General features: G+C 41.8%; 2 protein-coding genes and 2 long non-coding RNA genes across 4 annotated transcripts; all 4 read left to right on the top strand.

Annotated features, from left to right (window-relative positions):
• Window positions 1-2984: 2984 nt before the first annotated feature.
• On the top strand, window positions 2985-4862 carry LOC123488252. Its single transcript, XR_006659986.1, has 3 exons — window positions 2985-3024; window positions 3344-3397; window positions 4831-4862. It is a non-coding gene; the product is annotated as an uncharacterized LOC123488252 (long non-coding RNA).
• A 1922-nt stretch (window positions 4863-6784) lies between these two features.
• On the top strand, window positions 6785-7798 carry LOC123488251. Its single transcript, XR_006659985.1, has 4 exons — window positions 6785-6821; window positions 7308-7379; window positions 7480-7515; window positions 7766-7798. It is a non-coding gene; the product is annotated as an uncharacterized LOC123488251 (long non-coding RNA).
• Window positions 7151-10551, top strand: LOC123488250 (collagen alpha-1(XI) chain-like). Its single transcript, XM_045219151.1, has 10 exons — window positions 7151-7158; window positions 7308-7383; window positions 7480-7507; window positions 7766-7812; window positions 7935-7967; window positions 8292-8438; window positions 8586-8762; window positions 8858-8948; window positions 9102-9178; window positions 9387-10551. Exons 1-10 carry the CDS (start codon window positions 7151-7153, stop codon window positions 9540-9542), a joined length of 840 nt encoding a protein of 279 aa, XP_045075086.1. The 3' UTR covers window positions 9543-10551.
• Window positions 10552-21261: 10710 nt separating this feature from the next.
• LOC121570658 (CD83 antigen-like) lies at window positions 21262-25105 on the top strand. The gene is made up of 6 exons (XM_045219153.1): window positions 21262-21289; window positions 21383-21519; window positions 21681-21733; window positions 24170-24354; window positions 24505-24605; window positions 24773-25105. The coding sequence occupies exons 1-6, from the start codon at window positions 21262-21264 to the stop codon at window positions 24917-24919; spliced, it is 651 nt and encodes a 216-aa protein (XP_045075088.1). The 3' UTR covers window positions 24920-25105.
• Window positions 25106-25556: the final 451 nt, after the last annotated feature.

Raw genomic sequence — 25556 nt, 5'->3', positions numbered from 1 at the left:
ATAGGCTAAAGCCTACATGGTCGTTTTAACCTGCTTTGTTTTCCCGCCTTTTCTACAGAAGTCCGTTTTCTGTGGCTGCTGTTACTCCTATTGTGCATCCCCCTCGCCGCACAGGACGCAAGTACTCTGGTTACCACTCAGGTGAGCTGCCTGCACATGCCTTGTTCGCACCATTAGCCTTCTCGCCAATACTGTTTGATGTTTGCTAATTATCTACATTTCTAGAGGTAAGCTAATACAGTAGGCTGTGTCTTATTTTATTCCAGTTGACCTAGATTGAGGTTAAAATGTATAGACCTATATTCTCATGTGACCACAACTTAAACATTTTTGAAAATTGTGTACAAACATTACATTGGTCTATCTATCTAATAACGGACTATTTTGTTTTTGCTAAACAGACTATCATTTTACTGGGGAGGTTTCAGGTTTGTTCAATTATTGTTTTGTGTCCTATTAGGTGATGAACTACACCTATGAGGGCTCCTTGGTCGACAACTATGAGCATTCAGGGATACCCACACTCCAGGTAATAACTACAACATAGTTCCCTCCCATCTGGTCAAAAGCCAGAGTTTGGTCTAAGCCTTCATCACCCCTCTATGCCTCCCTCCAAATGACTTATATGCATCACCAAACCATTTTTCAAGAATAATGTGAAAACCCTCTTATTATGGCAAAGTGACTGATAGGGGGCATTGTGTTGAAGCTCACCATGCCTCCATCTTGGCACAATATTTTGGAAGCTACATTCGTTTTTAAGACATTTATTATATTACAGACACTTTAATGCATACTTTTAAATTATATTATGTGAGCTAAACAAAAGTACAAAATGAAAAATATATAAAAACATTTTCTTCACAAATATAATTATTTTACATTACTAATGTTACTGTCCCCACTACAACACAAAATAATTTTGTCCTTGAAACTTTTAATTGAAATACTGTAGAATTCCATTCATTCCTATGGAGGACTGCTCTACTGGCGAGGCCATTATGGCCGACCTTTGGCTTCAAAGCCTCTCAATAGCCAATAGATAGCATCAGCAATCCAGGGTTTATACATCATTGGGTGGAAATCGACTGAGGTATGGTTCAGATGATAAAGTATTTTAATACCTGCCTGGAACCAAAAATATACACAAAGTGTACAAAACATAAGGAACAACTTCCTAATATTGAGTGTGCACACCCTTTTGCCCTCAGAACAGCCTAAATTCGTTGGGTCATACTCTACAAGGTGTCGAAAGCGTTCCACAAGGATGCTGGCCCATGTTGACTCAATGCTTCCCACAGTTGTGTCAAGTTGAGCGGGATGTCCTTTGTGTGGTGGACCATTCTTGATACACACGGGAAACTGTTGAACTTGAAAAACCCAGCAGCGTTTGCAGTTCTTGACACAAACCGGTGCGCCTGGCAGCTTCTACCATACCCCATTCAAAGGCACTTAAATATTTTGTCTTGCCCATTCACCCTCTGAATAGCACACATACACAATCCATGTCTCAATTGTCTCCAGGCTTAAAAATCATTATTTAACCTGTCTCCTCCCCTTCATCTACACTGATTGAAGTGGATTTAACAAGACATCAATAAGGGATCATAGCTTTCACCTGGTCAGTCTATGTCATGGAAAGAGCTGGTGTTCTTAATGTTTTGTACACTCAGTGTATAGTCAGATACCATCTACTACTACAGTACAAACTCTATAGTATGTTGCTACCTTTGACATGAACTAACCTGTAGAATGCAAACATTTCCCTCTCACTTGCCTCACTTAAACTGCTCCCCATTCCTCGTTGGCAGAGGAATACCCACCGGAGCCCACTCACAGCTATGAGGAGCAAACCCTCATCTGGATATGACCCCTATGCACCAGCCCCCACCAGCGTGAGCATGATCACAGAGGACTCCTACCCCTACACCACCACTACACAGGTGAGGGGAAGTCAAGGGGGCAAAGTATGTTATGTGTAATGTTTGGTAATGGCATGTCATGTAACATTGTGTTCTGTCATGTAATGTGATATCATGTTATAACTGCAGGTGCCATACGAGCAGGAGCCCCTACTACGAAGAGTCGCTCCAGGCCCCTGGTGGTGGGGGAGGCTTCTCTGGGGGAGGAGGGGCCAACCGACTGTAACTGTGAGCCAGGAGAGCCAGGGTTCGCTGGGTTTGCAGGGCCCAAGGTAGGACGAAGGCTCTAACCTAACACTCAACGCCATGCAAATGTCATTTAGAACCTTATAAACAGCAAACATCCATTTACTTTGCTGATTAATGCTGATTAAATGGCATTTATATAGCGTTCACTAGGCCTTTAAGTGATTTGCATTGTATGGGGGTAACTCACCCCATCCACCACCATCCTGTGGTATCCTTCTGTTTTCTGGACTAAACAAAATATATGTCTGTGTGTGTCTGTCTGTCTCTGTGTCGGTGTGTTTCTGTCTGTCCATCCGTCCATCTAGGGAGCCAGAGGACTGCAAAGGTAAAGATGGCTTCCCTGGGGCTCAGGAACGGGAGGTGAGTGTTAATCGCTGTATAATCACTTCATCAAATCCATAGTGCATGCCAAATTACACCCTCCATTGTGCTTAATTAATGAATCATTGCACATATCCCTATTGGAGGAATGCTGTTGATATGGTTCCTGTGTTCAGGGTACAAAGGATTCAAAGGAGTTCTAGGAAGAGGCGGAGACACAGGGCCTGAGGTGAGGAAGTAAAACATGTAAAATAAAAAGAGCTCACACAAAATTCCCAAAGCAGCCTTAGACACTATCCAACTCCCCTAAGCGAGGCTTGAACCCAGGTTGCCCAATCCCACAGCAAACACGCTTGCCACAACCTCAAAAAGACATACAGTATCTCCCTGTAATGTTTGTAACTCACAAATTCTGGCGTCAACATTACACTATTGAACTTGACTCAAGAGCTGTATTGACCTTTGCCATCTCTACAGGGTGACTCCGGGCCTGATGGGGGAGGACGGTGCTTCTGGTTTCTCTGGAGCCCAGGTAAGTAAAAGGCATCCAGAGGATATCACAGATGTAATGTATCTCTTTGTTTCATTGTTTTGCGCTGATCTGTTTCTATTCTCTGGTCTAAATTCTGAGACATGGCACAAGCAATGTAACATTTTTCTATATTGATTATGGACAGTAGATGGCGATCTCTTTATTATTCAGAACTGGAGAGTGGAACTGTTGTGTAGTTGAGGTGAGAGGCTGAGCTTCAACAACTAGGATGGCCCTTTCTCTTTCTCATTCTCTCCCTTGGTCTATATTTTATTCCATTATTTTGCACCTTGTCTCTCATTCTTACTCTCTCCTACAGGGCTTGCCTGGTCTTCCTGGCGATCCAGGTGAGACTGGGGTGCTAGGACTGAAGGTAAAGACCCTTCCTCAAAACCAGTCTGCCATCCTACAGAATATGTATCACATCAAACAAAATCACCCTCTACCTAAAAAGCCATTATAACCCCATATCAAAAACAGTGTGGCCCTTCACAAAATCTAATTTGAATGTTCACTAATAACAGGCCAAGCCACCATAATGTTTGTCTAACGTTTAAACCTACAAGAAACAGCATGACATTACATAAAGCCTCTGTTGTACCACCGAGAACCAATATGACATCACATAGGACCAGTATGACATCATAGGGAACCAGTATGACATCAAGGAATTCCAAAATGACATCACTGAGTACCAGTGTGACATTACAGAGAACCAGAATTGCCGCGGTCAAGACAACTTGGAACTCAGAAACTCTTAAAAACTTGACCAACAGGAAGCACTCACGCAAAAAAAGTATGTACATTTGAACTCAGAGGTTCCGAGTTGTCTTGAAAGCACCACAGATCACTAGTATGACATCACAGAGAACCGGTCTGACACCACATAATTCAGTTTGAATCCCGATAGATGCAGTATTACATTGACATTTTAGTCATTTAGCAGACGCTCTTATCCAGAGCGACTTACAGTTAGTGAGTGCATACATTAATTTTTATTTTTATTTTTTCATACTGGCCCCCGGCGGGAATCGAACGAACAACCCTGGCGTTGCAAACGCCATGCTCTACCAACTGAGCTACATCCCTTGAGGCCAATCGAACTCGGCCAAAACAATGGAATTGCCATGGAAACGCGTGGGGGAAAGGGCCGTGGAGGAAAGATCCTGAAACTCCTCATTGCCATAGCAAAAATAGCCTACATTTAGCCTATTGTTTATATGTGAATTACACACTATGTTTAGGTAAAAATCAGTATACTGGTTGTATGGATTTCAACCCCAACACATGTTCCTGTCATCTTCACCAATCGACTGCAGTACAGTTAAAAATGACTTTGACTACCACCACCGATTTATGTATGCTAGCTATGCTAACCAGCTTATACTCTAACGGGAGTTAGCATTTAGCAGTCACTTCTTCTAAACCTGAAAAGGGACAACTTGTAAATATTATGCAGCGAAAACAGCTAAATATATCCAAATCGCACTTAAGTAACCACATTGTGACCCTGTTACGAATATCCACTTTGTTAAGTCAGATTTGATGAATGTGTGCCAATATGGTCAATGGAACGGTCTGCGTTTCATTGACTCCTTTACCGCATCCATCAGGTAGACCCCAAAACCTGCAAAAAGGTATGACATTATAAACCCCCACTGTACCACAGATACATTGCAGAGTACCAGCATGACATCATAGAATACCACTATGCCATCACAGATATCAGCTAATTACACCCAAAAAAATCTTAATTGACAATTTGAAGCTCTCTCTATGCCTGACTGTGTTCCCTATCTTCAACAGGGTGACATCGGTATGGAGGGGCCACGCCGGAGGAGTCGGGGTTCGGGTGAGACTGTGAGTATTGACACAATGCAGCTGTTATGTTTTGTATGTAACCATATTTGGTTTGATATCAGGGATTTTATTTCAATTAATCTCAAAGAAACAAAGAAAATCCAAAGGTTATTATTGTGTAATTACCATTGTACCATGGATTTTCTAAGGAAATCCACTACCTGGTCATTTCTGTAGCGTAAAATAAAGTGCTTCCTCAAATGAGTGTAAGGAAATTTGATACAAAATCCCCAGCATGTTTCTGTCTTAGTTCTTTGTCTTTTTCTAGGGTCCAATTGGTGAGGCAGGGCCTGGTGGTCTTGATGGAACTGGAGGTATCAAGGTAAACATGGTGGCCACCACAACTCAACATTGTCCACTCACAACAGTTGCCACCGCTCAGTGTTGCAACCACAACTCAGCACACTCTGTCTTCTCAACATGTTCAAATCAATTATTCACTCAGCTCCTTACACAGCTCTCACTAGAAGCAATACTAAGACTTTATGACGTGAAAGCCTCTTAACAGGCTATGTGATGTGATCATTTCCATTTAACATTTAAACAACATACAAATTATTGTAATTTGTTCTGGCCATGTTGAGACATCTTTTTTTCCAACCTTTCTTCTCAGGGATCAACTGGAGCAGAAGGGAAACAGGGTCCTGAAGGAGCAGAAGGGGAAAAGGTAGCGCCATTCAACCTGGCTTTGTGACCATTGTTAACTAAACCATGGTTGAATAACTAATTATTTAAAACAAATCTTATGACTTCAACTTCCATTTCCCCTGTCTAAAATGTCTTCCATCGCATCCATTCTCTTCCACAGGGTCAGATTGGAGCACCTGGATTCTCAGGAGACCATGGGGAGATGGGCTATAATGTAAGATGGACGTCTGTCTATCCGTCTCTCCAGTTGGACCTCTTGTTTGTCCTTCTCTACAAAGACTATGCTATTCCCTACATGGAGGGAGACCATTAATTCTAACTTTATTTTTATTTATGTGTTTTATAGGGGTATCCTGGAGAGCCAGGAGGCAGAGGAGAGACCGGTCACAAGGTATGTTTAGGGGGACAGGAGTAGTGTTGTTTTCACAGAAAGTACTCTGGTTGCTTTCAAAAGTCATTGGCCCTTACTCTTCACAGATTTCACAAGATTTCTGTGTGTTTATGGGTGTTTTCCCTAAACTGCATACTGTTATTTTCACTGAAGGTTTTGGTATTGTTGATTTAGTGAGTCATGTGGCTGTTAGCACTTCCTCCATATGGTAGATTAGATTGATACTGTAGTAGCCATGTCTCCCTTGCTCTCTTCTCTTCCACTTTCTGTTTTCTTTGTATCTCTCTTTCCTCTCTCTCAGGGCGACCAAGGCCCAGGGGGCATGCCAGGCAGTGACGGGGAGCCTGGAGAGGATGTGAGTAACAGTATGATAACCACTAAATTAGTAATAAATCGGTAAGGAATCTGTTGATGGGATTTCTCCTAACAAACCACATTTACTGTTTATTTTGCAGGGTCCACTTGGAGTTCCTGGGGTGATCGGCTTTCCTGGAGAGTTTGGACAAAAGGTAAAGTGAAGGAGAATTGCATGCTGGGTATCAAGATGACATCATCACAATGGCTGTATAATCCAAACATGTCTAGTTGACATCTGCTGTTATGACATGGATGTAATTTGTTATATTGTACAGTACATTTATTCATATCAAATCAAATGTTATTTGTCACATGCGCCGAATGCAACAGGTGTAGACCTTACCGTGAAATGCTTACTTACAAGCCCTTAACCAACAATGTAGTTTTAAGAAAATAAAACATATTTACTAAATATATTAAAACTGGACATGTACTTTTAATACTTAAATTAATACTTTGTGAATAATGGCCAGGCTTCCCTCCTAGGGAGCGAAAGGGGATCGTGGGTGTGAGGGGACCTCCTGGGAGAGTAGGAGCTGGGGTAAGACAGGCTTTATAACCACTGTGTGAGGTGCTCTAATCTCAATCACATGGACACAGTAGAATACAGATCACAATACATACACTGTCACTTCCACATTCCTCAGTAAATTCCCCTCAGTGTTGTTGTTAATCAGATGTAAATTACATGTTGCGTGAGGGTTTCGTGTGGGTGGACAGACACCCATGTGATATTGTTGACAGTCAAAACAAGGAAGGTAACATATCTGTTAGTAAAGTCCCTGAAAACACAGCTCTGTTGGGAAAGTCCCTGAAAAGGTTTCAGTGTCATGCTGGTTTTAGTTAAAAAACCCAGCATAACTGTTAGAGATGTTATGGCAAGAGTACCGTGTATCTTGTTATAAGTTTAGAAAATTAAAAATGATCTGTCATTGGAATTTAACAAAATTCCTATTTTTGAACAAAGGTTCTCATTCTAAAGTGTGTCTATTTGCAGCAGTTTACCTATGTGTATTTCATATTATAGGGGCCTCAAGGATATAGAGGAGATGCAGGAGTTCCAGGGAAACCAGGACCTAAAGGCCTGCAGGGCCAACCTGTGTGTATATGTCATTACTCAAACATTGTCATTACCACTACAATTATCATAATTGACTTTTGATGATTATGCAATTGTTGATTTAATGCTTTGTTTCTAGGGAGCCAAGGGGGAGACAGGACCCGATGGTGAGAAGGTAACCTTTTATTTACGTTCCCCATCCGACTGCTAAATTACCAGTCAATTTCTCACAGTTAATCAACCACACACACACACACACACACACACACACACACACACACCAGTAAGTGACAGTGGATGTGTATTGGTCATCTTCTGTTTATGTTTGGGTCTTTCCTTTGTGACTGATAAGCTGTAATAAGCAGTCCTATCATTGCCATGGCATCTTACTGACTCATCTAATGTGCTGATTGTTCCTTCCTCAGGGTGGGGTTGGAAGAACTGGAGTGAAGGGAGGAGGAAAGGAGACAAGGTAATCATGTGACAATGCCGAGGCGACGTCACTCTCTCATCTGTCTACTTCCTGTTTCCATTGATGTAGTGGGACTGTTTTTCTTCTTACCAAAAAATGTTTCTGTTCCTTTTTCCAAATAGGGAAGTTTTGGAGCACGTGGTGACAAAGGACAGGTTTGTATACGCCATTCTATGAAAGTATTAGTTTTTTTCACCCTAACTTATTCTATGTCACATAAAAACCACAATACTGATGCCATAGGTTGTTCCTAGATGACAGCAGACACAACAGCACATACTGTACAGTGTTGAGTTCCTGTTATATTATAAAATCCTAATAGAACAGTTTTGATTAGGTAGAAGTATTGAGAAGTGAATGATTTGACTAGGTAGAAGTATTGAGATTATTGAGTTTAAATCGTGACATTTTGTGTTCAGTGACTGAACAGTGTCCCCCCTCTCTCTGTCTCCCTCCTTCCCCTCATCTCTGAATGGCAGCAAGGAGAGAGAGGTACCATTGGCCCTGATGGCATTGTTGGACGAAATGGACCCCCCGGCATCCCAGGCTCCAGAGGAGAGCCAGGTCCAGACGGTGACCTGGGCGTCAAAGGTGGCTCTGGACCTAAAGGAGTGCCAGGTGCCCCTGTGCGTATCAGGAGCCAACCCCAGTCTGTCTGGAGGAAGAGTCTCCCCCTTATTTTACATTGACACATATCTAGCAAGAACCTTTACTGACTGATTGATCGATTGATTACTTGCTTGGTTGATTGATTGCCTGCTTTTTGTCCTCAGGGCCCTGGGCTGACAGATGAGCAGGTATTGCAGCTGTGTAAAGGAGTGGTGACAGCCCAGATCTCCCAGTATGCAGCTTCCATCCGGGCCAAGTGTTCCCAAGGCTGCCCCATCAACAACCGCACACTCATTGGGCCGCCCGGAACCAGGGGACCAACTGGAGAATCAGGCAAACCCGTGAGTCACACAGCCCCCAAACCAACCCCTATCTACTAAGGAAGGCCTTCAGTCCAAACGATGATAAGTTCTGTTGACCTCTCTCTCTCTCTCAGGGTAAAGCAGGCAAAGCTGGAGTCAAAGGAGCCAGGGGCATCCAAGGGGACACAGGAATGGATGGTCAGAAGGGGGCAGAGGGTGAAAGAGGTATGTACTCCAATTGACTTAGTTCAACCAAACTTGATTACTGGTAAACAAAACCTTGATCACTAAGGCTCATTTCAAGTGAAAATGAGTGGAGCTCCTTTGTAGTGGCATAGCTTCAGAGTTCACCCACAAGCTCTCTGTTTTACTTCACAGGTACAAAAGGTCCGAAAGGAAAGGGGGTGAGCCTGGTAAAGGTCTGCCAGGACACGATGGGCATCAAGGCCTCAGAGGTAGGACACTGTTTACACTGGTGTGAAACTCAGGTCTACCTCAAAATTGCTTGTCTTAGAATTGTGGAAAGTATATGTAACTCACTTCCAGATTCACTTGAAAAGGGATTGTGTGGTTTTTATTCAACATTTATGTTAGCAGGAAGTCTTCTTTTACAAGAGAACTGTTAAGACGCCACCTCCAATTGTTAAATTGTTTTCCCCACAGGGCTGCCAGGTCACCCAGCAGAGCCAAAGAAAGGTATGGCAGGTCCCAGAGGGCCCCGTGGTTTCACAGGCGCTTTGGGCCAGCCTGGCATGGCGGGCAACGCAGGAGTGCCCGGCTTCTGTGAGGCACGGGACTGCAGCATTCACGCGCCTGTGATGCGTAAGGAGCAGGGCCTAGTGAAGGGACCCCGCGATCTAAGCCCCAAGATCTAACCCCAAGATCTAACCCCAAGAAGGAGCTTCAGAAAGGGGTGAAGGGATGGTCCACGATGAGGGGTCATATTGGACAGTCGCGCCATGGCAACGTTGGGGTTAATTCCATTCACATCTTAGCCAAACCAGGAATTTAATTTGACATTGAGTTTTGAACTGGGAAATTACCAATGTGTACAGCATTGATCTTTTTGAATTTCTGCACAGAGATGAACCCAACCTTGACTGCATTCCATCTGAGCCAAGCAAGGCTCCCAATGAACTCTAATGTTTAGGCATAATTGATAACTTTTTTCCTAGGCCAAAACAATACATTATGAATTATTTTATGCAGAAACAAAAAATAAAATTGTCTTCTGCCAAGCAAACCATAAGTAAAGGGGCTTGAAAAACTGGCTAAAAGAAATTGGCAGAAAATTAAACTTGCAGGAGTCTCTGGCTACCAGTCAGGTTTTGTTTTTGATATGATCAACAATGCTGTGGATACATTGAAAATAAAAAGTTATGTAAATAATGTTGTAAAGTATCGCAAGTACATGTACTGTGTGTTCTGAAATATAACTGTTTTAGATAACTGCTGTCTTACCTTTTCTTAAGATGAAACCTCACTTTTTTAGTCGCCACAGTTTGAGTTTCTTTCTGAGAATGTGTGGTCTCTTTCAGTCATCTGATGTTATTCAGGTTAATCTAAATAACTTTTATTTTTTTTACCATTTACAGATGTTCACAGACAAGATAACATTGATCAATATAGAATTTTAAAAAACTTACTATTTCATATTATTTCATATTAAAAATAATACATTGAAATTTGTTATACAGTATATTGTTTTTGGAATTTATAGTTAATCTGGCAATGATTTGTAGGACAGCACAAAATGTCTGTTGATTAAATGAATTAACTATGTTCATTGGATGGCGGTTTGGATTTTTAAATAAATTGATGTACATTATTTATTTTGCATAAATAATTTTCACATGAACGGGATGTTAAACTCCTACCACCATGTGTTGGCAATCAGAACCCTGATAGAAAAGCGTCACAATGTTTGGAGACAAATTTTTTTAATGCATCACCACATCATAGGACAGATTAGAAAATGAGCAGAGCATGAACATGGGTGATTGTCTCTCATCAAAAGCATGCAAAACATTATGGCATATAACTATGCTACGAAAGTACACATACATAACATCAACGGACAAGAAAATAAACCATATTGAAACATTGATTAATGCTGCTCGTGTTCAAAAGGGCTCATCTTAATGTGTGTAACGTTATGGTTGTCAGTTCATATAAGTGTTTGGTTGTATGACCTGGAGGGAGGTAAGACATATTATTAATATCATGTTTAAACCCTATTGTACAGTACATCCCTCTGAAATCTACCCGGTGAAATCAATCCACTTCATTGAGTCACTTGTCTCTAAGCTTATTGTCTGATCTAGGGGTGAGTAGGTGTAGCTATATTTGTACCAATACAAAATGGTCCAAGTCAAGGTGGAGATATATATATTTTTTAAAGGACACTACTTGAAAATATATATTCTTAAAATCTTGCAAAATAAATTCCTTAATTTGATGGGACATAAAAACACACAATTTCACATTGGTCCCAAGGCATAGTGAAGTACTTCCATTTTGTGCCAACAAATTGTCCATGGGAGAGATTATTGGCTTGTAACGGACAAGTTCACAGCTTGTTTTTCTAGCTAATTGTCCATTCATACTTTGGTCATTTGTGCCTTTTTAGAATTAATAGGTAATAAATAGCTTAATAAATATATTTCATAAATAACAGTCTACATGGCACAGCATGAGGCAGTGCAGGTTAAAGGTGGTCAGCAGCAAAAAACACATTTCCTGTTGAATTCCGTGTTCAGTCAAAAAACACTATGGCTTTCTTTCTTCCTCTCTTAGGTGAAACTACATAATGTAAACATCACCCATCCTACAGGTAAACTTGGTTTAGTTAGCAGAGTATTGAGACAAAAAAGGTAGAAAAGTGCATAGAAGACAGCAATGAGACTAAAACATGAATTAGAGTCTGGACACTAGTGGCGGAAGGCACATTATTCTTTTAAAAAGCAATAACGGTTCTGAGTAGATAGATGTCTATAATACTATTGGCTCAACTCTGATGTTAGTTTGTGTAGTGTGTCCCACCCACTACAAATGGCCAACTTTTCTTCATTGGCAGGATAAAGGATGTCATTTGGGTTCTTTGTGGACCAACAATGTAGGACCAACAACGTGAGAGCCCCCTCAGACCACATCTACAGTACAAATGGTTTGATCAGCATCAGGAATGCCCCAAGTCCTAAAATATAAACAGAACAGTTGTTATTTTGTTTATTTCAAAATCTCTCATTGTAGTTAAAACATCAGGCATTTTCCTGTAGCATCACAACTTGTTTTGATAGTAATTGAGCTCTGATAATATGCAGTTATCTATATTATAATACACTGAGGATCCTAAGCTGCAGGAGGGTCTCCTCCTACAATTTTGGGCCAATTATCTTCACTATAAACTCAAAAGAAGAGCGTTGTCCTCCCACATGATATTGTCCACTTTATAATCCGCTGTGTTTTGTATTTTTGTTTATTATCCCGGTTTTTGTGTTTGGAACTACTTGAGTCCGGTCGCGAGGCCAGTTTGCTTCATCAGTAAAATAATCCTGCAGCAACAGGAAATGTGAAATATTATGTGGATTATAATGAAAGGACATTTTTGTAAGGGTTGATAAATTCTTCGTTAGGGCAAATCGAGTCTGGAAATTACAAACTTTAGAATACTTTTTAAACCTTGAATACACAAGTTTGCATTTCCTTCTGTGCAGATAAACTCTCAGCAACAAAGGAGTGATCAAATTAAGATCCTACATCTGTATTGAGTGTCTCTGTCTTGTCTCGGTGTCAGATACATTTTTACTTGGTCTTGATTCTGTCTCGGACAGTGAGGACTCATTATTTCTTGAATTGGACCAGCGGAGTGAAGAACTCATAGTTATCAGCTCCCATTCGCCAGGTCAAATACCCACACTCCTTTCATGACACATGAATATCTTCTTGCCTATTGAAACCAGGGCTTCCTACTTGACTCATAACATTACTGTCCTTTACTTTCACAGAAATTTATCCTAAAATATTGTCGCGCTCGTCAGAATTGATTTGCTGGTAGCGAAGACATTGTTTGAAAGTTGCATGCTCACTATTAGTAAGGGGAAACTGGGGGAAGTTGTAACATATTTTGTCTTTTCGTCTATTATAGACCTGTTTGGTTCGTGATCATTTGTAGAGTGGCTCTCTATTTGCCGTCAGCATGAATTTTTTCACCATTCTGAATGTCTAAAGAATACATATCTTCTGAAATATCAACACAGCAATACTGGACATTTTGAACTATTTTTATGGTGGAGATTTGACAATTAATGGTCTTGAATTGGACTCGCATTTTTCTGGTCTTGGTCTTGATTTGGTCTCAGACCCCTAACCCCTCTCCTGGTCTCGGTCTTGACTTAGTCTCGCCACCCCCCCCTTCTGGTCTTGGTCTTCACTCAGACTCGATTGGCTCCGGTCTTGGTTTTGAATTGGTCTCGCTTTAGGTGGTATCAAACAACACTGGTTTGGAATGGCACGGTTACTATTGCATCATGTCAATACCATTATGACGTCATTTCGCTGCCAAGGCAAAGCTTAGGCCTATAAAAGCGCGGGTCCAACTACTCAGTGGGTATAGCAATAAAAGGCCACTACGAGGATGCCCAAGAGAAGATGACAGTGATGAGGAGGTGAGTTGTAAGGTGTGTACAGTGCGCCAGGCTGCCACCACGGCCGTGTCCAAACAGAGGGAGTCTCACATTCCAAATTACCATGGCAATTATGCATCACAATAGTAATATTAACGTAACATGCAGCCAGCAATCTGCGGTATCCAAGGTACAGTATTCTATCAACTGCAAGGGTGCTGCTGGGCTTATAGTCTATGGAAGGCCCGTGTGTAAAATCTTCAACAGCATCTTAAACTAAGTCTCAAATCTTTTCAAATAATGAGGTCAAATAAAGCAAGGTACATAATTATGCATCACAAAATTCATTTTCTATTGTAGGCTACTGTTTTTTTTTTTACAGATATGGATAACATGGTTTCAAAGCAAGTACCTACAATAACAATAGCCTACAACAAGTTTATTTAAATACTCTGGAGTTGAGAAGGTTGATAGCCTATACATAGGCTATTTGCTTTGCAGGAGGGGGGATTTGCATTAAATCAAAAATATTAATTTGTAATGATTTGCCGCTAGTAATGTATATTTTGATAACAGTGCCACTTATTTGTGCAATCAAAATGTAATTCATATATATACTCCTGAGTGGCGCAGTGGTCTAAGGCACTGCATCGGCTGTGCCGCTAGAGATCCTGGTTCGAATCCAGGCTCTGTCGTAGCTGGCAGTGACCGGGAGACCCATGGGGCGGTGCACAATTGGTCCAGGGTAGGGGAGGGAATGGCCGGCAGGGATGTAGCTCAGTTGATAGAGCATGGGGTTTGCAACGCCAGGGTTGTGGGTTTGTTTCCCACGGGGGGCCAGTATGAAAAAATAAATAATAATGTATGCACTCACTAACTGTAAGTTGCTCTGGATAAGAGTGTCTGTAAAATGTATATTTTAAAAAGCATACTTTACCGTAATGTGCGAATTGATTGTTTGCAGTGTTAGTGGCTTATCACTAATGGATGGCAGGCAGTAACAGAGGAGAGGAAGGTGAATTGTATGAGTTGACCTACCTTGGTGGTGCAACCAGTAGTTCATGTGACATCGGGACATTCACTGAGGAGGACTTTGCCGGGGAACACATCCTTGCATGAAAAACTGCATTCACCTTTGCCATTTTTGTAGTATGCAATTGGCTGTAGCGAGAAAATAATATTTCACGTCATGTTTCAACTGAAATGGCCCTTGCCCTTCTGCATACTGTTGATGATACTATCAATGGTAATATATAAAAATTAGTGGTAATCAAAATGCCAGACTTCACATTGTATCAACTTGTCATGACCACACATACAGTACCAGTTTGGACACACCTACTCATTCAAGGGTTTTTCTTTATTTTCACTATTTTCTACATTGTATAAAAATAGTGAAGACATCAAAACTATGAAATAACACATATGGAATCATGTACTAACCCAAAAAAGTGTTAAACAAATGAAAATATATTTTATATTTGAGATTCTTTAAAGTAGCCACCCTTTGCCTTGATGACAGCTTTGCACACTCTTGGCATTCTCTCAACTAGCTTCACCTGGAATGCATTTCAAATAACAGTCTTGAAGGAGTTCCCACATATGCTGAGCACTTGTTGGCTGCTTTTCCTTCACTCTGCGGTCCAACTCATCCCAAACCATCTCAATTGGGTTGAGGTCGGGTGATTGTGGAGGCCAGGTCATCTGATGCAGCACTCCATCACTCTCCTTCTTGGTCAAATAGCCCGTACACAGCCTAGAGGTGTGTTGGGTCATTGTCCTGTTGAAAAACAAATGATAGTCCCACTAAGCGCAAACCAGATGGGATGGCGTATCGCTGCAGAATGCTGTGGTAGCCATGCTGGTTAAGTGTGCCTTGAATTCTAAATAAATCAGACAGTGTCACCAGCAAAGCGCCCCCACACCATCACACCTCCTCCTCCATGATTCACGGTGGGAACCACACATGCGGAGATCATCCATTCACGAACTCTGCGTCTCACAAAGAGAAGGCGGTTGGAACCAAAAATCTCATATTTGGACTCATCAGACCAAAGGACAGATTTCCACCGGTCTAATGTCCATTGCTCGTGTTTCTTGGCCCAAGCAAGTCTCTTCTTCTTATTGGTGTGTCCTTTAGAAGGCCTGATTAATGCAGTCTCCTCTGAACAGTTGATGTTGAGATGTGTCTGTTACTTGAACTCTGTGAAGCATTTATTTGGGCTGGAATCTGAGGTGCAGTTAACTCTAATGAACTTATCCTCTGAAGCAGAGGAAACTCTGGGTAGTCTTTTCCTGTGGTGGTCCTCATGAGAGCCAGTTTCATGATAGCGCTTGATGGTTTTTGCGACTGCACTTGAAGAAACTTTCAAAGTTCTTGACATTTTCCAAATTGACTGACCTTCAAGATGTCTTAAAGTAATGATGGACTGTTGTTTCTCTTTGCTTATTTGAGCTGTTCTTGCCATAATATGGACAAATAGGGCCATCTTCTGTATACCACCCCTACCTTGTCACAACACAACTGATTGGCTCAAACGCATTAAGAAGGAAATCAATTCCACAAATTAACTTTTAACAAGGCACACCTGTTAATTGAAATGCATTCCAGGTGACTACCTCATGAAGCTGGTTGAGATAATGCCAAGAGTGTGCAAAGCTATCATCAAGGCAAAGGGTGGCTACTTTGAAGAATCTCAAATATATTTTGATTTGTTTAACACTTATTTGGTTACTACATGATTCCATGTGTTATTTCATAGTTTTGATGTCTTCACTACTATTCTACAATGTAGAAAATAGTAAAAATAAAGAAAAACCCTGGAATTAGTAGGTGTGTCCAAACTTTTGACTGGTACTGTATAATAAATTACTTATCACATTGGGGACCGACTGCTCCAAATGGTGGTTCAAGTGTGTTTGTACCCTCTTGACATGTGTAGGCAATTTGCTTCTCCACTACAGGGGCTGCGGACACGGAGACTGATAAGTGAAAATATGAAAATAAATGAGAAGGATTGGGAATCCACCTTACGCCAAAAAAGGATATGGGTAGTCCTCTGTAGATCAATTGGTAGAGCATGGCGCTTGTAACGCCAGGGTAGTGGGTTCGATCCCCGGGACCACCCATACGTAAAAATGTATGCGCACATGACTGTAAGTCGCTTTGGATAAAAGCGTCTGCTAAATGGCATATTATTTTTATTAATTTTTTATCCACTGTATTATGTAGCATACTAGGCAGTGTCAGTTTAAAGGCCCAGTGCAGTCAAAAACATGATTTTCCTGTGTTTTATATGTATTTCCATACTATGAGGTTGGAATAATACTGTGAAATTGTGAAAATTATGATAATGCCCTTTCAGTGTTTGAAAATACGGACTGAAATTTCATCCTGTTTTGGTGGGATGGCGTTTTGGCCTGGCTGGTGACATCTAGGTGGTAAATTAATTAATAGACCATTAAGAAAGAGAGTTCCAAACCTCTCTGCCAATAACAGCTAGTTTTCCCCTCTCCGCTCAGACCACTCCCAGACAGTCCAAGCAAAATAATTTATTGAAAAATGTATCTTTGCCAAGAAGCTATTTTGGTTTCTTTTTTACCCTTTTAATGGAAAACAATCACAGTAAGGTACATCATTGTTACCCAGAAGTGATTTGATATTGAGATAAAAACAGCTGCATTGGACATTCAACAGAGGTGGTCAATATAGTGTAATGACCTTTCCTAAGACCTTAAAACATGTGTTAGCACCCCCAAGCTAAGCCATAAGTTCAGAGGGCTAACAGAGTCTTGTGGTCATGTGAAAACCACCTAGGCTCAAATACCAGTTGCATATCAGCACATAGGTCCACACAGCAAAGTTACGTTTTTCAATGAAATTCACGCAAGTGGGGAAAAGCGGGGTATGAAAGCAATTGTTCCCCATTGAAAGCTGTGCAGCCAAGCCTAATTTCAAGCAATAACAACACACATAGTAATTTTTAAAATTATAACTGGATTATAGCTCCTGTCCAAATGTTGTGTAATATACATACTCTGGATCGCTCCTACAGACAGTGAGTCACGTGGCCGTGGCTTGCTATATAAAGCAGGCAGACAGGCATTGAGGCATTCAGTTTCTGTTTGATTGAAAGTTAAAATGGGCAAAACAAGTGACCTAAGCGCTGAGGAGTATTTTTGTAATAATAATGGGGTGGGCCTGGCAGGTCCTGGCTCCTCAGTGGGTGGGCCTGTGTCCACCCAGGCACACCCACTTCTACACCCCTTGGTGGCGGTGGTGTACTGGTGTGGGGAATGTTTTCCTGGCACACTTTAGGTTCCTTGATACCAATTGAGAAATGATTTAACACCATGCCCTGAAGAATTCAGGCTGTTCTGGAGGCAAAGAGGGGTCTGACCCGGTACTAGATGGGTGTACCTAATAAACTGGTCACTGAGTGTATACAGTATTCATGTCAGTCATCAGTCAACTCTACTACACTAAAATGTTACTTCAACCATTAAATTCTAGCAATGGCTAACTATCCTACCAGTCTGTCTTAAAGGTCAACTGCCCCTTAGAACCAACTTCCCTGGTTTTAAACAGCCTATGTGGCATCGATAGGACTCAGAAACATTCATTCTAGTGTCAAAATTGACTAACGTGTAAATAGGATAATTTTAGTCATAGTCAGTCTCGTCCAAAAGTTTTGTAAGTGAGTTCACCACCACTTACTCAAGGGTAGGGTATAGATTATGGTCATGCCCACTTGCCCAGTGCCCACTCACACGAGAGAAGCAGCTGTACTGATTGCACTCTATCAGCTGTGCGCGCTTTATCCAATCATAGCAGCCAGAACCTCCAGACAGTGAGACAGACCTGCCCATTACACAGCACCTCAGACTTGTTTACATAAGACAACACATCGCCAATGTTATGCTGAAATAACCCTTGGCCCTAAGCCCTTCATGGAGTGGCCACTTGCTGATGTGTTTGATAGTGTCAATCACTTGAGTCTGCCACTTTATTGGGCAGAATTGAGATGATCAGAGCGCACTTGTATCCCAGCTGCAACTTGTCAATATTCCAAAACCCATTTGCGAGCATCTTGTTTCCCCTGAGACCTGTTTTGTAACATGATTCCCTATGAAACACTGCCAGACAGACTCACACTCTGGTAATAGTGAGAAAGTTGTAAAAAACATAAAAAACGGCACCGAAGCACACACACGTCACCACTCGCCAGTGACTTGATAAGCTGATTGTGTGCCTGCTAGCTTCTACATGCTAGCTTCATTGACAAACACAGAATTGTAATTTAGCTAGCTAGCAAGTGATTTTGGCCACTGATAAACAGCGTGTATCTTGTGCTTTATTTATGACAGCTTGCAGATGATGAAATTGTAGATATGTTATTGTCTATTGGGTCGGGAAAGTCTGGCTGCACGCTCAGGACTGATTTTGAGGACAATAACATATCTACAATTTCATCATCTGCAAGCTGTCATAAATAAAGCACAAGATGCAGTGCACTGATTCGTTTTTCATGCAATTTTTTAAAACTTGAGAAATACTGCACCAAACAGCTTAGATAGATTCAAAATTGTGCAACTAAGACCTCCTCTGCAAAAGCTCTAAATTAATTACAGATTTCTTGATTTAGCTTAGATTGATTCTGACTGTTTTAAGGAAGTGACTATTTTGAGGAAGTGGCTATGTTGTTGCTACGGTGCCTTAGGAAGGACAAACAACAGTACCTACCAGGGTATGATATGCGAACATGACACACCTACATCAAACAACACCGCCAAGACAACTCTCGTATGGCTTCAGTCATGGCCGCTAGCATTTCTTAATGAGCAACCTTCAAAACGAGGCCAAATCTGGTAGTACAGTCGCCCTTTAATGAGTCTTAGCACGCTAATTGCATACCCTGCACATTAAAATGTTGTTTTATTTAAGGGTTATGCAGTAGGTTGATAACAATATCACCAACATATGTTGTATTGGACATTTCAAACAACATTCCCAATTAATGAGAAAACAGTCATGGTGTTTAATTTAAAGGTGCAATATGCAGAAATCGCTCCGCCATTTCCTGGTTGCTAAAAGTCTAAATAGTTCGCCTAATTTTTGTTTATGTGACAAAACAAGCAGTCATTGTGTAGAGAATCGTTGTAACATCTAAACCACTGTGAAATATCAAATCACATTTTATTTGTCAAATCCACAGCAACAGCTGTAGCCCCAAGGTAGACCTTACCGTGAAATGTGTATTTACAAGCCCTTAAGCAACAACGCAGAGTAAAAACTAAAGGAAGACAATTTGGTAAATAAACTAAAGGAAAAATAGTAACACAATAAAAATAACGAGGCAAATACATTTTCCATAACCAAAAATGTTGTATTTTCAGCTGTTTGAAGCTGGTGTACAAAACCGAAAGTAAAAGACTCAAAAACTCAATTTAAGAATGAGAAGCCTAGAAATAGCCCACATAGAACATATCTACAGCTTCTTAGACTTGCTTTCAATTAGAATGACAGATCTATAACTCACATTTCTATGATAATTTGGTCGGGTCGCCGACGATTTACCATGGCAACCTTGGGGCTAATTTTTATGGGCGCCAATGGCAGATTTTCAGGGAGTTTTACATCTGTACCCCAGTAGAGAGGCATGACCACTGTGAACGTCTTTATGAAATACATAAAGACATGTTTTGTACTTCCAAAAAAGGTATAAATAAAAAGTTTGATGCAACCGAAAAAATGCCTCTTCAGCACCTCACATGTATTTTTCGGTTGCTTTTACATTTTTATGGGGGTACCGAATAGTCATATTTTCGGTTGCTTGTGTTTTTGGATGTACATACCGTCCGTGTCTGCAGTGTAGGCCTAAATGACAATAGTTGCTAATCGAAACTCCATATTTGGTGAGTAACGATCGTATTTTGACATTATTAAGCTTGAAAGGCTGGTGAATGGCAAGTTGAATGGCTGCTTCCTGGGTTTAAAGGAGATTCGCCATATAAACGTATAATGTAATTCTGGTTCAGGAGATTCCTAGCTCTTGCCAGGGGATTCCCTATACTATTTTATGATGTGCAATCTTCCTGGGGAGGTTAGGGGATTCTCAGGCAATGGCCAACCATGAATTTCACTTTCAGTTTGCAAAAATAAGGCATATCTTTATATGTAGGCTATTATGTATTTTCCTTCTCTAATTTTAACACCTTCTCTTCTACACTACAGAAAGAAACCAGCTTAATGCCAGCAGGCAGACATAATAAAAAGCGTTACACTGGGATGCTGGCCCATGCTGATTCCCATAGTTGTGTCAAATTGGCTGGATGTCCTTTGGGTGGTGGACCGTTCTTGAAACACATGGGAAACTGTTGAACATGAAAAACCCAGTAGCGTTGCCGTTCTTGACAAAAACCGGTGCCGTTCAAAGGCACTTAGGCTAAATATCTTGTCTTGGCCATTCACCCTCTGAATGGCACACATACACAATCCATGCCTCAATTGTCTCAAGGCATAAAAATCTTTATTTTAACTTGTCACCTCCCCTTCATCTACACTGATTGAAGTGGATTTAACAAGTGGCATCAATGAGGGATCATAGCTTTTACCTGGTCAGTCTGTCATGGAAAGAGCAGGTGTTCATAATGTTTTGTACACTCAGTGTAAAGTCTTGCAGTGACAACTAATTTTCTGTTTGTTATGTTTGTTCCTTTAAATAATGACAAACCGGGGCGTAGGTTGAACTACTTTTAATAAACTAATACTTTAGCTAGCAATCTCCTTGTGTAGCCATGCAAGGCATACTTCAAATCCCTAGCCTTGGTAGTTCACTTCCGTTTTAGATAGCTTTATATAAACTGCAACCCTTATGTTCTGGATCATCATTGTCATTGCTGTAGTTCTACAAATGTTTTTTCTACTCGTCTGCGTTCTAGGTATGTTGTCATTTCTTTTTAACAATGAGTTTGATATTAGTCCAGCTGGGCAGGCGCACCTGAAATTATGATTTATCTTGTGTTTTTCTATAGCTGCCTGCTTGCAATGTGGGCTCACTCAGGATATGCCTAACCAAGAGGTGAAGTCAGTTTGTGGAGAGGACTCAATTCTGAAATGTAAAGCAATATGTAAGCCTGGGGTCCAGTACCGGGCAGTGAAGTGGTACAAGGTAAGCTTTCTATTATTGTGATAGCACAAACTCTGTGTTTTGTACCGTCTGACCAAATTTTGTACAAGTGCAATATGAGCAAAACATATACAGCACTGGTCCCAGACCAGCTGTTAAGGGCATATAGATCACACATCGCATATCACACCCTCTTCTCCCAGCTCGGTGAGGAGCCCTCTAATAAGGTGTCTGGTCTATTGATGAAGATGCTATCAAATCAAATCAAATCAAATCAAATTTTATTGGTCACATGCGCCGAATACAACAGGTGCAGACATTACAGTGAAATGCTTACTTACAGCCCTTAACCAACAGTGCATTTATTTTAAACAAAAAAAGTAAAAATAAAACAACAACAAAAAAGTGTTGAGAAAAAAAGAGCAGAAGTAAAATAAAGTGACAGTAGGGGAGGCTATATATACAGGGGGGTACCGTTGCAGAGTCAATGTGCGGGGGCACCGGCTAGTTGAGGTAGTTGAGGTAATATGTACATGTGGGTAGAGTTAAAGTGACTATGCATAAATACTTAACAGAGTAGCAGCAGCGTAAAAAGGATGGGGTGGGGGGCAGTGCAAATAGTCCGGGTAGCCATGATTAGCTGTTCAGGAGTCTTATGGCTTGGGGGTAGAAGCTGTTGAGAAGTCTTTTGGACCTAGACTTGGCACTCCGGTACCGCTTGCCGTGCGGTAGCAGAGAGAACAGTCTATGACTAGGGTGGCTGGAGTCTTTGACAATTTTGAGGGCCTTCCTCTGACACCGCCTGGTATAGAGGTCCTGGATGGCAGGAAGCTTTGCCCCAGTGATGTACTGGGCCGTACGCACTACCCTCTGTAGTGCCTTGCGGTCGGAGGCCAAGCAGTTGCCATACCAGGCGGTGATGCAACCAGTCAGGATGCTCTCGATGGTGCAGCTGTATAATTTTTTGAGGATCTGAGGACCCATGCCAAATCTTTTTAGTCTCCTGAGGGGGAATAGGCTTTGTCGTGCCCTCTTCACGACTGTCTTGGTGTGTTTGGACCATGATAGTTCGTTGGTGATGTGGACACCAAGGAACTTGAAGCTCTCAACCTGTTCCACTACAGCCCCGTCGATGAGAATGGGGCGTGCTCAGTCCTCTTTTTTTTCCTGTAGTCCACAATCATCTCCTTTGTCTTGGTCACGTTGAGGGAGAGGTTGTTGTCCTGGCACCACACGGCCAGATCTCTGACCTCCTCCCTATAGGCTGTCTCATCGTTGTCGGTGATCAGGCCTACCACTGTTGTGTCGTCGGCAAACTTAATGATGGTGTTGGAGTCGTGCCTGGCCATGCAGTCATGGGTGAACAGAGAGTACAGGAGGGGGACTGAGCACGCACCCCTGAGGGGCCCCCGTGTTGAGGATCAGTGTGGCAGATGTGTTGTTACCTACCCTTACCACCTGGGGGCGGCCCGTCAGGAAGTCCAGGATCCAGTTGCAGAGGGAGGTGTTTAGTCCCAGGATCCTTAGCTTAGTGATGATCTTAGAGGGCACTATGGTGTTGAATGCTGAGCTGTAGTCAATGAATAGCATTCTCACGTAGGTGTTCCTCTTGTCCAGGTGGGAAAGGGCAGTGTGGAGTGCGATAGAGATTGCATCATCTGTGGATCTGTTGGGGCGGTATGCAAATTGGAGTGGGTCTAGGGTTTCTGGGATAATGCTGTTGATGTGAGCCATGACCAGCCTTTCAAAGCACTTCATGGCTACAGACGTCAGTGCTACGGGTCGGTAGTCATTTAGGCAGGTTATCTTAGAGTCCTTGGGCACGGGGACTATGGTGGTCTGCTTGAAACATGTTGGTATAACAGACTCAGTCAGGGACATGTTGAAAATGTCAGTGAAGACACTTGCCAGTTGGTCAGCACATGCTCGGAGTACACGTCCTGGTAATCCGTCTGGCCCTGCGGCCTTGTGAATGTTGACCTGCTTAAAAGTCTTACTCACATCGGCTACGGAGAGCGTGATCACATAGTCATCCGGAACAGCTGGTGCTCTCATGCATGCTTCAGTGTTGCTTGCCTCGGAGCGAGCATAGAAGTGGTTTAGCTTCGTCTGGTAGGCTTGTGTCACTGGGCAGCTCGCGGCTGTGTTTCCCTTTGTAGTCTGTAATAGTTTTCAAGCCCTGCCACATCCGACGAGCGTCAGAGCCAGTGTAGTATGATTCAATCTTAGACCTGTATTGACTCCTTGCCTGTTTGATGGTTCGTCGGAGGTCATAGCGGGATTTCTTATAAGCGTCCGGGTTAGAGTCCCGTTCCTTGAAAGCGGCAGCTCTACCCTTTAGCTCAGTGCGGATGTTTCCTGTAATCCATGGCTTCTGGTTGGGGTATGTACGTACGGTCACTGTGGGGACGACATCATCGATGCTCTTATTGATGAAGCCAGTGACTGATGTGGTGTACTCCTCAATGCTGTCTGAAGAATCCCGGAACATGTTCCAGTCTGTGCTAGCAAAACAGTCCTGTAGCTTAGCATCTGCGTCATCTGACCACTTTTTTATTAACCGAGTCACTGGTGCTTCCTGCTTTAGTTTTTGCTTATAAGCAGGAATCAGGAGGATAGAGTTATGGTCAGATTTGCCAAATGGAGGGCGAGGGAGAGCTTTGTATGCGTCTCTGTGTGTGGAGTAAAGGTTATCACCTAACAGCACCACGCAATGGTACGCCGGTCTGGAGCGTGAAGTGGAACTTTTGGCTGATAATTATTTCGATATCTTCCTGCCCAATGTAACAGCTGTTGATAGTGGGAGGTATAAGTGTCTCCTGGCAGCACCTGTAGGAGAGCAGAACCAGGAGGGGCAGATTGTCCTCAGAGTGACAGGTGAGTGTGTTCTACTCTCATTATGTGCTTGTTTTGGTATGTAGACCTACTGTATACTGTATGTGAGTGTTTTAAATTGGACCCAGAGAGAGTTCATCGTTTAAAATGTTTCCAGTGATGCTCAAGGATTTGTGGATAATTTTTTTGCAGGTTGCCTTGAGTCCACAGACCAATCAGAAGAAAGGGATACCATCCTAGTTCTTTCCATTGTGGGGCTTGTGGCAGCATTGCTGATATTCACCATCAGATATGTGAGTTACAACACTGCCAGCTGTTCCTCTGACTTATTATTTTTTTAAACTTATAAAATAAACAAAAATTGTATTGTGATGGGTTCCATGTATTGCATGTATTTTTTAAATTTTGTTATTTTTTATGTTTCATGTTATTTACTCAATAATGTTCATCTTTACCATAGGTCATCCTAAGGAATATGTTTTTGCAAAGGAGTAAGAAGTATCGACAAGAACCACTTCTAGATGCACCCCTTGAGAAGAAAGATTTAATGTTGATCTACACTCCAAACTGGTCAGGACAGGCTTCCATAAAACATGTCTGTGTGTGAGAGCCTGTTCTGCTAGTTTGGGCTCATTGTATACTTGAATGTGAAGAGGAAATGCAGAGAAAGAATAGGGCACTTTTTGAAGCTGAGCAAGGATCCTAAGAGTCATATCGATCACTGAACCTGTACACAGCCCATCTGTAATTAGCCCACCCAAATACCTAATCTCCATATTGTTATTTATTTTGCTTATTTGCACCCCAGTATCTCTATTTGCACATCATCTTCTGCATATCTATCACTCCAGTGTTAATACTAAATTGTAATTATTTTGCACTATGGCCTATTTATTGCCTTACCTCTATAACTTACTACATTTGGACACACTGTATATAGATTTTCTATTGTGTTATTGACTGTACGTTTTGTTTATCCCATATGTAACTCTGTGGTGTTGTTGTTTTTATCGCACTGCTTTGCTTTATCTTGGCCAGGTCGCAGTTGTAAATGAGAACTTGTTCTCAACTGGCCTACCTGGTTAAATAAAGGTTAAATAAATAAAAAATGTCTACTTTCCAGGAGAAGAGTTCACCTCTAGAGCAGGGAGGCAGACAACCCTCTGGCCGGTTCTGTAGAACTAAGATGTGTAGGCTTTTCAAAGAAATGAAACAGAAACAGTAGCCTACACCCTTTCACTCAG

This window comes from Coregonus clupeaformis, unplaced genomic scaffold (genome assembly GCF_020615455.1).
Source record: "Coregonus clupeaformis isolate EN_2021a unplaced genomic scaffold, ASM2061545v1 scaf2098, whole genome shotgun sequence".
NCBI lineage: Eukaryota > Metazoa > Chordata > Actinopteri > Salmoniformes > Salmonidae > Coregonus > Coregonus clupeaformis.
Note: the sequence above shows the minus strand (reverse complement) of the source record. Positions and strands in the feature narration are given on the sequence as shown.

Bases quoted from the DNA above. Each gene is read 5' to 3' on its own strand.
- LOC121570658 (XM_045219153.1), top strand. From the start codon at position 21,262: ATGTTTTTTCTACTCGTCTGCGTTCTAG. The intron at 21,290-21,382 runs GTATGTTGTCAT...GTTTTTCTATAG, and splicing joins TCTACTCGTCTGCGTTCTAG to CTGCCTGCTTGCAATGTGGG. The intron at 24,606-24,772 runs GTGAGTTACAAC...TCTTTACCATAG, and splicing joins TGATATTCACCATCAGATAT to GTCATCCTAAGGAATATGTT.
- LOC123488250 (XM_045219151.1), top strand. The intron at 7,508-7,765 runs GTGAGAAGGTAA...TTCCTTCCTCAG, and splicing joins GGGGGAGACAGGACCCGATG to GGTGGGGTTGGAAGAACTGG. The intron at 8,763-8,857 runs GTGAGTCACACA...TCTCTCTCTCAG, and splicing joins CTGGAGAATCAGGCAAACCC to GGTAAAGCAGGCAAAGCTGG.